This window comes from Coffea eugenioides, chromosome 5 (genome assembly GCF_003713205.1).
Source record: "Coffea eugenioides isolate CCC68of chromosome 5, Ceug_1.0, whole genome shotgun sequence".
Classification (NCBI taxonomy): Eukaryota; Viridiplantae; Streptophyta; class Magnoliopsida; order Gentianales; family Rubiaceae; genus Coffea; species Coffea eugenioides.
The window spans coordinates 419165-432779 of record NC_040039.1 but is presented as its reverse complement, the minus strand read 5'-3'; the positions used below and the strand labels follow the sequence as shown (position 1 = coordinate 432779).

Sequence of the window (13615 nt, the reverse complement as noted above, 5' to 3'; positions counted from 1 at the left end):
GGTTTCTGACAGTTTCACTTAATATCCCTTAATTTTAAAAAATATCACTTGTCACCCCTCCTTTTGTCTATTTGTAACATTGTCAATCCATTTCAAAATATATTATTAAAAACTCATCACTAGATAGAGAAGATGTTTCATTTCAAAAGTACCCTTTATTATCCTACCCTTTTTTTTTCAAAATTGAAAGCACATAATAGAAGGTTGAAAATAAAGAGAAGCTATGTAAATGTACAATGTTGATAGAATCAATATAATAGCGATAATTTAACATATAAAAAAATTGTTTTAGGAACAAATTCAAAGAGTTTTCAAGCCTGAAAAGATTATGCCTTCATTGTAAAGTGTTTTCAATCAATTTGAGCAGTTTTTCAAAATTTTAGAATTTTCTAAAATAGTTTTCTAGATTGATGGCCTGAAGAAAAAAAAGAAACAACATTATTGTTTACAAACTCATTTGAGCTTTTCTCAAAGACCAAAACTTATTCTCTTAATTTAAAGAGTTTGTGGATGAATTTAAAGATTTATGATTGTGTACATGTTTTTTGGATTTCTTAAATTTTTTGTCCAAACCATTGGCTTGAAAACTCGAAAAGGATAAAATTCTTAACTATATAATTTATTTGAGGTGCTTTCAAGGTACAAAGTGTTTTTTTATTCTATAATTCTAGAATAAATTTTATGATTTTTCTTAATTATTTAGAATTTTAAAATTTTATTATAGACTAATGACACAATTTATTAATATTTCTTTCAACCTTGTTAATACCTTGTAATTCCTAATAAAAAACCATATCAGCCAAATTTTCAAAAGTTAAGGAATTAACTAGATTTGTTATGAAAACAAAATTGTTCACAAGTAAAGGTCAATATTGGAATGAAAACCTATTTTCTATCCACTCCCGTTTAGCAAATGAGTTTTTTGGGTGTTTGTTTAAAATTTTACTGTAATTTACTATAAAAGTTGTAGCAAAAAATTTTTGAACTGAGTAAATTTTTGGGTATTTTGAAGTGTATAGTTTAAAAATTTTAAGAAGTTTTTTGAGGTTACTATAGTTAAAGTTATTTAAAAACTTATATAAGACAAATTTGGCCAAAAACTTGTTTGCCAAACAGATCCATATATTGAAATGGGTTGACAATGATACAAAAAGTTTAAAATAAAGGAGACAAGTGATGTTTTTCCAAATTTAGAAGTGCTAAATGATATTGTTACAAATTTCATGGGAGGTTTCTGAAATTATCCCTTATCTAAAACGGATATTCTTTCAATTCATTTGGACTATATACTGAATAGTGTGTACTTCAGATGGAACTCATCTATAAAATGGTCATTCTCCTGGCAACCAACATACGCAAAAGCAAAGAAGCAAAAATACATAAATGAAAAAAAAAAAAGAATGGATTTTTCCTTGCAGCCACTGTTCCTAGCAATAATGTCCCTGCTGATGATATCTTCATTGACCAGGTCCTCAGAAGGCGCTGGAATCGCGACCTACTGGGGCCAAAATGGTAATGAAGGAAGCCTGGAAGAGGCCTGCCTTAGTGGCAACTATGACTATGTAAATATTGCCTTTCTGGTATCCTTTGGCAGTGGCCAAACACCGGAACTGAACTTAGCTGGCCACTGTATTCCGAGCCCATGCACCTTCCTGAGTTCTCAGATACAGGTTTGCCAGAGCCTAGGCATCAAAGTGCTCCTTTCTCTTGGTGGAGGTGCTGCCGGGACAGGAAGAGGACCAATCCTGGCTTCTCCCGAGGATGCTCGCGATGTTGCAGCCTACCTCTGGGACAATTATTTGGGTGGTCAATCATCCTCTCGTCCACTTGGTGATGCTATTTTGGATGGTATAGACTTTGATATCGAACTTGGATCGAACTTGTATTGGGATGATCTCGCCCGGGCACTCTCGGGATACAGCACAGCAGAGAGAAAGGTGTACCTATCTGCAGCACCACAATGTCCCATTCCTGACTATTATCTTGACACTGCTATCAAAACTGGCCTCTTTGACTACGTGTGGGTGCAATTTTACAACAATCCTCCTTGTCAGTATACATCAGGCGATCCCAGTAAACTCTTTGCCAGTTGGGATCAATGGGCTTCATATACAGGCGTTAATACATTATTCCTGGGATTACCTGCAGCCCCCGAGGCCGCACCTAGTGGCGGTTACATCCTACCCCAAGAGCTAATTGATGTGGTTCTTCCCTATGTCGAGAGCTATTCGAAGTATGGAGGGGTCATGCTTTGGAGCAGATACTATGACAAAAACTACAGTTCAACAATCAGGCCTTATGTTAACAGTGATCCTCTGACTTATACAACCAAGTCCGTGAAAAAATCTCATGCTGTAGCATGAGTTCCTCTCATTATCTGCCGCGAGATGAAATGTAGTCCTGGCTGCTTATGCCAGAGATCAATCTACCAATGAATAATGGGCTATGAGTTCCCAAATCGATTAAAATGTTAATTAAATTTCTTCCCGTTTTAATCGTGCTCTCTCTCTCGAATGAAGGGGTACAAGATCTAGTTTGAAGAACCAGTTGCACCTTCTTTTTCTTTTTTTTTTTATTCAACATCTTCTAGATAAAATTTTTTGAAAATATTCAAACCACATTTAAATTGAAAAAGAAAATGTTAATTTGCAATTAAAGTTTGAGGAACACTAGTTCCCCTCATATTTCAGTGCATTACATGGCTAACAACCTCAGATGATATGCAACTAAACTCTTGCATGCTCATCAAATTTCATATACAATTTTGTAGCCTACAGAGAAGTTTAATTTTCTCCTTAACCGAATATTTCAACGGGTAAAGGTAATTTTGATGAGGATTTTCCATTTTTTTAGGCTCCTCCAACATTTTTCATTCAACTTTAATTTGGAACAGTGTCGTTCCTTACTTAAAACTCCAGTTTATCATTCAAACCAAACTTCAAAGAAAAATGATCTAGCGAACATTAGCAGGTATAGGTTACTCTTACCAACAAGACTGCTAGTCCGCCACTGATGCAAGGCAATTTGGGTTGGAGTCATGTTCAAACACAGAATTATACATAAATCTTAACCAAGTAAGCTGCAAAGCTTTAGACAGTTCCTAAGGCCTCTCATGCAACAAAATATAACAGATTGTTCCTTTCATGGTAGACATTAAATAGCCTGTTTTTCCGGTGCATTAAATATATGGCAATATTCTAGTCTAGCTCATACAATTCTCTAAAAACTTAATTGAAAATAGCTTATGAAAATTTTAGCCTTTCCAATGTAGCTTCACTCTTGCCGCCTGCTCCCGCCGGAATTTTCAAAGTATTCCATCTAGCCCTACAACTGCCGCCTAAAATGTTGGAATTTTTTATAATTGCACTTATCATTTGAAAAATGGAAGCTTGAAATAAAATAATATGCTATTTCTATTTTCTTTCTAATAAATCTCATTTACTTAATTGAACGTCACTTGTATATCCAACCATACGAATTAAATCTTATAGTTTGTAAGTTAATACTACAAGCTTCTCAAGTTTACAAGATTGCCAAAATTAATACTGAGTTAATACATATCAAGAAACTGCAAATTTATCTTCACCCTAGCAGCAAATGGTTTTTAGCAAGACATGAAGTTTAGCATGTTAAAACACATAATACACTTGTAGTGAAGCATGAATAACTCAAGAAAGTAAAGAGTAAAAGTTGGAGAAATTTTATTCAATTGGATGAACACTTTTACGACTTTGTTCCTCAAACTCTAGCACAAGGGTGATTTTTCTTCTATTAAGATTCCTCAACATTCTCACTACTACTAACTAGCTAACCTTCTACCCTAAGTACCACTCCTATTTATACCCTTTCCTTTCCATTTTTACAAGACAAAAGATGGTCTTCTTTTCCACTTGAACATAAGACAAAAATTGTTTTCAAAAGTCAAATTTGGTAGCTCCAATAGAATCTCAAAAGATTGAGTGACAAAAAGTGTTTCTTGAAGTTGCTTGAACCTTTTTTCTAGCCATCAAAATATCTCGTCAAAATTCCTAACAAGAGCAAGAAAGAGTAGCTTTAAATGGGAATCAAACTGCACAAGTTATGCAACTTGTATCAAGAATTTCGGCTGATGGAACCGGTTCTGCCTTCCTTGGTTGCATGACCGGTTCCTCACATAACCGGGAGGAACCAGCTTGTACTTAACTGGTTAGACACCCGGTTCCTTTGCTCAGTGCTGTGTCCATTTTCTTGTTTCAAAGCTTCTTGCTTCATTCCTCGACTCAACGACTTGATATATTCATTCTCCTAGCACTTCTAGTTATGAATTTGTATAGAAAATTAAGTAGTTCGTAGGGTATAAGGTAAGTTTTGTTATCAAACAAACTTAAAAAAGTGCTCAATTTATCTATTTATGTATTTAATGGAGTAATCAAACATTCCCACATTGAACAAAGTGTAATAGCTACACTATGTAATCATCATCTGGATATATAAATTACTAAGGAGGGTTTGGTATAGTAATTAATGTCGAAACTCTATAAATTGGAGGTTTTATTTCAAATCCACCTCTCTGTTGTGCTTCCTTAGGCTTATACATTATACCTCTCCCTTTTGTTTTTATAAGGCTTATACATTACCCCTCCCCATTTCGCTTTTATAAGGCTGACATATTAGATAGCGTTTGCTTTGACTTGATTCATGATAAGAAGTATAACTAGATATTACACTTGTTTAAACCTGCACATAGTTAAATGTCAAAAGGTTAGACTAATTTTCACAATTTCTGTTTTGAAAAAAAATAAATTTACTCAATGTCGTTTTACGGACAAAATCCTAAAGAAAGTCTAAGTAGTGCAAAAATATCAATTACCAATATGTTATCTGATGATTGTAACATAAAGTGCGGGATGCAGCAAAAGAACTTCCCTACAAAAAGAAGGTTAAATGCCTAACACTTAAAAAGAAGGACCGCTTTTTATTCTTAATTCTTAACGCATCTCATCACATCTAATCTTATCATAATTATAAATATTTGATTTCATTAGATTAGATTTGATTAAATTAAAATCCATAGATTTGATTAGATTAAGATATACATTTATTTGATTAGATTAGATTCAATTTTAATTAGACTGATTTGATTTCATTTGATTGTACATATCTTGTAGGACCATTTTTCTTGAATATACAGGAAATTTCCAAATTCTTAATCTCTTCTTAGTTTTCTAACATTAATAAGCTAAAAGTTGGAGAAGTTTGAGAAAAATGCAAGAAATCGTTTGTAATAAGCATGTCCGCAATAGTTTTAGTATCTTGTCTACAAGTTACATTTGGTTGGCAATCGGCATCTTCCCTTTTTAATATATGCTTCCTTTTTTGCACAACCATATGTTTCGTTTAACATATATTTCCTTTGTCATTTATGTTTTTCCTTTTTAATCACTCGGAATATTGCATGCACCAAAGTATAAATGTAAGTAGCACTGTAGAAGGGTGCTGGCAAATTAACCTGTATTCCCTCATCCTCGCTCCAAACTTAAAACCTCTGCAGCAGCAAAGATGGCCTACGACTCGTCAGGGCCAGTGCCATTGTCACTGTCACTGTCAACGGCAGCGGCATCCTTTGTGGGCTTCGTATATTTCACGATCCTTTATGTTGTTGGAGGTAGAAAAAATCTTGTCGTGCTTATCCTGGCGGTTGGCTTAAGTCTTCCTTTCGTCGTAGGTTCGCTGCTATGTCTCTGGGGTATCTATAGGACCCATCGGCTACCTCCAACAACGCCTGCTAATGAACCGGACGAGATAGTTTAACTATTATGATCAATGCCTTTTTTTTTTTTGGAAGAGTGTAGTTAATTTGAAAATTGTGAAAAATGGACATTTGTTAGAAGAATCCTATTATATATGCTTATTCTGTTGAGATTAAATTTAATTTCTCTGAGGAGAGAACTAGATATTGATTTTTCACATCCTTCCTATACTCAATAGGGTTGTTGGTATAGCGTATTCTATGCTATCATCTATATTTTTCGTTCTTTCTTAATTTATTTAGTGTTACCTATTCATGGATGGACTTCTACTTTGTGGCTTTTTACAAAGTGTTTTTATGGCTTCATTGTTTTTCGAGGTACAGGTTTCTGCTGCATCTTCCAAACTTGGCAAGGGTAGTCTTGCTATCCTTTGAAGTATCTCTGGCTAGTATCGTACTTAACAATTGAAACATGGAGATCGACTATATCAGCATACCTATTTTTATCCTCCTTGTTTCAAATCTTAATTTGTCCAATAGCCATTGGGATTACTAGAATAAATCTAATGTGATGACATCTTTGTAGAGATAAAACACCCGTGCGCATTAGTTGTAATTTTTCAACTAATCAGACTCTTCAATTCGACCAAGTATGATGCAGGTGTTAACCTTTAGATTTGGCTGGTCAACAAATTCATTAAAATTGTAAGTGAATTTTTTTTTCAATTTTAAATGGTTAATAATAGGCAAAACTAATATGGCATGGGTACTTCTCACTAGAGGTGTCAATTACTACCCAATTATATTGACCTGTTCTACCCGTCATCAAATGTCGTTTGTTGAAAGAAAAAGAAAAAAAACCCATCATCAATAACCCATTCAAACCCATCCATTAATTTTAAATAGGTAACCATTAAACCTATTTAATTGCTGGGTAGTGGATTGATTCGATTCACTCATTTATACTTATTTAAAAATAATTATATATTTAAACTCAATTTTTATTGAATATTAAGTAAATAAGATTTAATTTCTTATCAATCCAATAACAATAAAATACCGTTATTTCTAGTCAACCAACATGCGAAAAATAAAAAAATTAAGTGAAATTTTAAGTGACTCATAAATGGGCAATTGGATATATTCATACTGATTTATTAAATAGGTCCCATTTATTTAAATGGATATAAATGGATTGACATAATTATACCTATTACACAATTATGACACTTTCAAACCCATTGGAATCACCTATTTTGACGACTCTACTTCTCACAAGGTTTCTTTTTTACTTTGATTCGGAGGTAAAGCAATTGAAATATCGATTAAATCTTTAGTATATCCTGAGGAATTGAACTATTAGAACTGTTAATGTAGTTTGCAAAATAGGAAAGGTTTGCACCTTTTGAAGCACCTTTTCACAGTGAAACTTCATGTTCCTTTGAAAGGTTACATGTGAACAGTTTCTAACAGTTTTCTGAATATTGTGGGTGTATAAATCAATGTGTTGAACACCAGAAAACTAACTTAAGCATTTTTATTCTTGACTAGACAAATCCAAGAACTTGCTACTTGGTTGTCTAATTAGAATTCATTGTATCCTAGAGTTTTTGCCCAGAAACCGGATTAGCAAGATAGTGGGGGCAATCAAACTTCAAGGAAAGTGATTACAAGCCTTGAATTCTTCAAGTTTTGATCCCCATTTATGTAAACTTATTTCTATAGAATTCTCTCTTGAATTTTTCTGGTTTGACTCAATACAATCTTGTACTTCTATATCATTTTTCTTTCAATCTTGAAGTTTGATTATTGACAAGAATGGAGTCTACACAAGAGAGTGCCATCAAAGTTATGAACCAAGATTTCGTTAAGTTGGACAAACTTGATGGAACCGGAACCAACTTCAACCGTTGGAAGGACAAACTTGTGTTCTTCCTCACTGCATTGAAGGTGGCTTACATTCTCAATCCGAATCTTCAGAAATTCCTGCTCCAGCGGAGGGTGAGTCTGAGGAAGTGACAAAGCAAAGGCAAAAGCATGAAGAGGACGAGATTATTTGCCGAGGCCACATTCTCAACACCCTCTCGGATAGTTACTACGATATGTTCCAAGGAGTACGAAATCCAAGGGAAATCTGGGCTGCAATTGAGCGAGAGTATACAATCCAAAAGCAAGGCACAGATAAGTTTCTCATTAAGAAATATTTTGAGTTCAAGTTGGTTGATTCTTTTTCTCTTATGGACCAAATTCATAATCTTCAAGTGATAGTTTCTAAACTTAAAGATTATGGTGTTGAAGTTTCTGAATCTTTCCAAGTTGGTGCAATAATTGCTAAGTTGCCACCATTATGGAATGATTACCAAAAGAAGTTGCTACACACTTTTGAAACTTTAACTTTATCTAGTGTTTTGAAACATCTTAGAATCGAAGAAGGGGTTAGAATACTTCAAAAACTAGAAATCGACAATGCTCCTAAGACGAATATGGTTTAAGAGAAAGTGAATTCTGGAAGCAAGAGAAAGAGGCCTGAGAATACTAATTCAAAAGACAATAAGAAAAAAATAGAAATTGTTACAATTGTGGTAAGAAAGGCCATTATAAGGCCGAGTGCAAACTCAACAAGAAACAAAAGAAAAATGTTGCTCCAAGTGCTAATCTTGTTGATGAGTGTGCAGAAATTGTAGCAATGATGACTTTTGGTACGGTGACTGAACTTCATATGACGACACCTACGCCTTCAAAGGATTGGTGGTATGATTCTAGTGCTGCAATTCATGTTTGCAATGATAAGAATCAATTCAAGAGTTATGAACTTCTTGAGGGTCATGAAGTTGTCATGGCAAATGGAGTGAGAGCCAAGGTTCATGGCAAAGGGGATGTGCATCTTCAATTCACATCCGGTAAAAAGTTGGTCCTTACCAACGTACTTCATGTTCCCGACGTTGTTAAGAATTTAGTGTCTGCGGACATTCTTAACAAGAAAGGATTGAAGGCTGTACTAGAGTCAAATAATGTAATTTTGTCAAAGAATGGTGTATTTGTAGGGAAGGGTTATTCTTGTAATGGAATGTTCAGGTTGAGTATTAATAAAGTGAATGATATTTCTGTTTACTCTTTGGCTTCTACTTCTTCTACTTGTTCTTATTTTTTGTGGCATGGTAGGTTAGGACATGTGAATCATAAAGTGTTGAAATTTATGTCTAAAGATTGCCTAATTTCATATAATGACCTTGAAAATAAGAAATGTGAAACTTGTGTTCAAGCCAAGATTACAAGGTTGCCTTTTCCTAAAGTTGAACGACAAACACAAATGCTTGATCTTGTGCATTTTGATGTGTGTGAATTCAATGATTTTCTAACTAGAGGAGGAAATAGATACTTTGTCACATTCATAGATGATTGTTCTAGGTTTGTGTATGTGTATCTTATGAAACACAAAGAAGAAGTATTTGGTATGGTTAAAACATACAAGGCTTTAGTAGAAAATCAATTGAATAAGAAAATTAAAATTTTGAAAAGTGATAGAGGGGGTGAGTACTTCCCTAGTGAATTCTCGAAATTTTGTGAAGAAAGTGGAATTGTACACCAAACCAGTGCACCATACACACCACAACAAAATGGTTTGGCTGAAAGAAAAAATCGAACTCTTGAAGATATGGTTAATTCCATGCTTGTAAGTTCAGGGTTGCCAAATAAGTTGTGGGGTGAAGTTTTGTTAGTTGCATGTCATGTTCATAATAGAATTCCTTCCTTAAAAACTAGAATTTCTCCCTATGAAGTGCTCAAAAAATAGAAAACCAAATCTGTCTTATTTAAGGATTTGGTGCTGTATAGCCTACTATAGGGTCCCTAATAATAAAAGGACTAAATTGGGACCTAGAGCCCTTAAAAGTGTGTTTGTTGGCTATGCAGAAAATTCGAAAGCCTATAGACTACTTGATCTTGGTTCAAATATAATAGTTGAGTCAAGGGATGTTGAGTTCTTTGAAGATAAGTATCTTAAAGACTCAACAGTTACTATAGGTCCATCCTCTCCAAATGCAACCTCTTCTAGTGGTACAAAAAGAAAAGAAATTGATACTCCTAGTGAACCTAGGAGGAGTCAAAGACAAAGAAAAGAAAAACAATTACCCCCCGACTTTGTGTCTCTTCAAGCTATTGTTTTTCTGGTAGAAGGAAATAGAGATTCTCTACTACATAAAACTCCAATTTTGTTGAGTGTAGAGGATGATCCTAAGACATATGATGAAGCTACGAAATCGAGAGATGCTGCATTTTGGAAAGAGGCTGTGAATGATGAAACTCAATATTGTCTAACAATACTTGGGTTCTTGTCGACTTGCCTCAAGGTTCTAAACCTATTGGTTGTAAGTGGGTATTTCGCAAGAAATATGCCACTGATGGAACTATTCTTGCTTACAAGGTTAGATTAGTGGCTAAAGGCTATAGACAAAAGGAAGGAATAGACTATTTTGACACATATGCACCTGTGGCTAGGATAACCTCTGTTAGAGTACTACTAGCTTTAGCTTCTGTTTTTAGCTTTCATGTGCATCAAATGGATGTTAAAACAGCTTTCTTAAATGGTGATTTGAACGAGGAGGTGTACATGGAACAACCGGAAGGTTTTGTACTCCCGGGTAATGAATATAAGGTGTGTAAACTAGTGAAGTCTTTATATGGCTTGAAACAAGCTCCAAAACAATGGCATGAGAAATTCGAATCTGTTTTACTCTCTAGTGGATTTAGGTACAATAATGCTGATAAGTGCATTTATTCTAAATCCAATAGTGAGTATAGTGTGATTATTTGTTTGTATGTGGATGACATGCTAATTGTTAGTGCTACACTTAAAGGTGTAGTAGAAACTAAGAAGTATTTATCTTCTAAGTTCAAGATGAAAGATCTTGGTGAAGTAGATACTATCTTGGGGATTAAAGTTAAAAGACATAGTGGGGGTTTTGCCTTGTCTCAATCACATTACGTTGAGAAAATATTAAAGAAGTATCAACATTTAAGTGTGAAAGAAATTGGCACCCCTTTTGATCCTAACTTTAAGCTGTATGAGAATACAGGTAAACCAATAGCTCAACTAGAATATGCTAGTGTTATTGGTAGTCTTATGTATGCAACGAGGCACTAGGCCAGATACTTCATAGTCCGTTTGTAGACTAGCTAGATACACTAAAAATCCAAGTAAAGATCATTGGAAAACTATTTGTAGAGTGATTGGTTATCTTAAAAGAACCAAAGATCTTGGGCTTTTTTATAATAGTTTTCCTAGTGTTCTTGAGGGGTTTTCAGATGCTAGTTGGATTACTAGTATTAGTGAGCAAAAACCGACTAGTGGTTGGATTTTTATGCTTGGTGGTGGAGCTATCTCATGGGCTTCAAAGAAGCAAACGGTGATAACTTATTCAACCATAGAAGCTGAATTTATTGCACTATATTCAGATTGTAAAGAGGTTGAGTGGCTAAGAGATCTTTTACTCGATATTGATTTTTGGCCTAGACCAATGCCTCCAACAACTATCTTTTGTGATAGTGAAGCTACTATGTCTAGAGCATTGAATAAAGTTTACAATGGTGAGTCTAGACATATAAGTTTGAGACATGCATTTATAAGACAAATGCTTGCAAGTGATGTTGTCAGTATTGTGTTTGTAAGAACACACAAAAACTTGGCGGATCCGTTGACTAAACCCTAACAAGAGAGTTAGTGAATGTGACAACATTCGGAATGGGATTAAAACCCTTATACTAAAGTCACTTAGCAATGGTAACCCAACCTTTCTTCTAGTACTACCCCTAGTTTGGAAGGTTTAAAGGGTAATAACAAGTTGCTTCAAGTGATAGTTAACACTACGTTTTTTGTGTGTAGACCATTCCAATTAGTAGTGTTATGTGTTACTCTTAAGTGAGTAGGATGAGAAGTAACTCTTAATAAACATATTTCTTGTGTTTTTTTTTTAAAACTAGAAATATAGTTTACCTATATGGTCATAGAAGTGGTGCCGCTTCTAACAAGAGTTTTGGGTGATCTCTTGTATATGATCATGAATAGGATGAGCACATGGCCAGTAATAGTGCTACAGATGGTTGTGAATATATAAATGCTACATGAATCATGTATGTAATATTTCTTATTTTTGTGAATCTTGGTTTAAGCAATCTAGCCACCAAGGGCTTCACTTAAATGTGTATTTCGGTTTGGTGACCAGAAGACTCCTTAGGAGTTAAGCGTGCCCACGTTAAGTGATCACGCTTAAAGATCAGAGTTCCAATTACAAAACAGAAGACTTCCTATGAGTTAGACGTGCCCACGTCTAATCCGGAACGCCCAAATCTGACCGAAACTTAATTTTTCAGCAAGGGGAGTTTAAGACGAGAGTTACTTTCCTTGATGCATGAACTTTCAGTGTTAGTTTGACTTTCTATTTTGCAAACTAAATGGGGGATTGTTAATGTAGTTTGTAAAATAGGAAAGGTTTGCACCTTTTGAAGCACCTTTTCACAGTGAAACTTCATGTTCCTTTGAAAGGTTACATGTGAACAGTTTCTAACAGTTTTCTGAATATTGTAGGTGTATAAATCAATGTGTTGAACACCAGAAAACTAACTTAAGCATTTTTATTCTTGACTAGACAAATCCAAGAACTTGCTACTTGGTTGTCTAATTAGAATTCATTGTATCCTAGAGTTTTTGCCCAGAAACCGGATTAGCAAGATAGTGGGGGCAATCAAACTTCAAGGAAAGTGATTACACGCCTTCATGTTCCTTTGAAAGGTTACATGTGAACAGTTTCTAACAGCTTTCTGAATATTGTGGGTGTATAAATCAATGTGTTGAACACGAGAAAACTAACTTAAGCATTTTTATTCTTGACTAGACAAATCCAAGAACTTGCTACTTGGTTGTCTAATTAGAATTCATTGTATCCTAGAGTTTTTGCCTAGAAACCGGATTAGCAAGATAGTGGGGGCAATCAAACTTCAAGGAAAGTGATTACACGCCTTGAATTCTTCAAGTTTTGATACCCATTTATGTAAACTTATTTCTATAGAATTCTCTCTTGAATTTTTCTGGTTTGACTCAATACAGTCTTGTACTTCTATATCATTTTTCTTTCAAGAACTAGTTTTAGAAAGACATTACAATTTGCTCCAGTAGTCCATGAGTAAACCTCTAATTTTCCATGTCTATCCCTTTCTTTTTTTGGCAAATACTTTAATCACGGTCGCCTTATATTTTGAGATAGGCGTAATTCACTTAGCATGCAGATGTATGCAACTTACATAACAAACAATGGATTCAGCCCTACGGCTGGTGGACGAGTCCTCACAAGTTGCATTCCATGCAATTTGAGGGTAAAATTATAATTTACACTATGATCGAAAATATTTATGTCAAAGGATGACAAATTGACTGCACCTAATTTACCCTCGAATCCATCTCGTCTACACCCAAATCCAATTCATTTACATCAAACTCTAACTTTTGAATATCCAAAACTATTTACACCAAAATCCTACTTATTTACACCAGGGACAAACCTGTGCGAGACACAAACTTGTGAGGCCTCGTAGCCTAGAAGCCTAGTTTAAAAACTTAATTTTAATTACATCTGTTTATAGCAGTGGCGGATTTACGCTGGGGGCACTGAGGCCCCCCCTTAAATTTCTATGATATCTATAAAAAATTGATGTAATTTCAACTGTGCCTCTTGGAGTTTTGTGTGTTTATTGATTTATAGGCCCGCACTGCCCCCTTTAAATTTCTATAATACCTATAAAAATTTGATGTAATATCAAGTGTGCCCCCTGGAGTTTTGTGTATCTAATGGTTTATAGGCCCGCACTGCCCCCCTTAAATTTCTATAATACCTA

The 13615-nt window shown here is 34.7% G+C and overlaps 1 protein-coding gene across 1 annotated transcript; it reads left to right on the top strand.

Moving 5' to 3' along the window:
- The first annotated feature begins 1388 nt into the window (after nt 1-1388).
- Nucleotides 1389-2543, top strand: LOC113770539 (acidic endochitinase SE2-like). The gene has a single exon (XM_027315021.1). The coding sequence runs from the start codon at nt 1401-1403 to the stop codon at nt 2361-2363; it is 963 nt and encodes a 320-aa protein (XP_027170822.1). The 5' UTR covers nt 1389-1400; the 3' UTR covers nt 2364-2543.
- The last annotated feature ends 11072 nt before the right edge of the window (nt 2544-13615 follow it).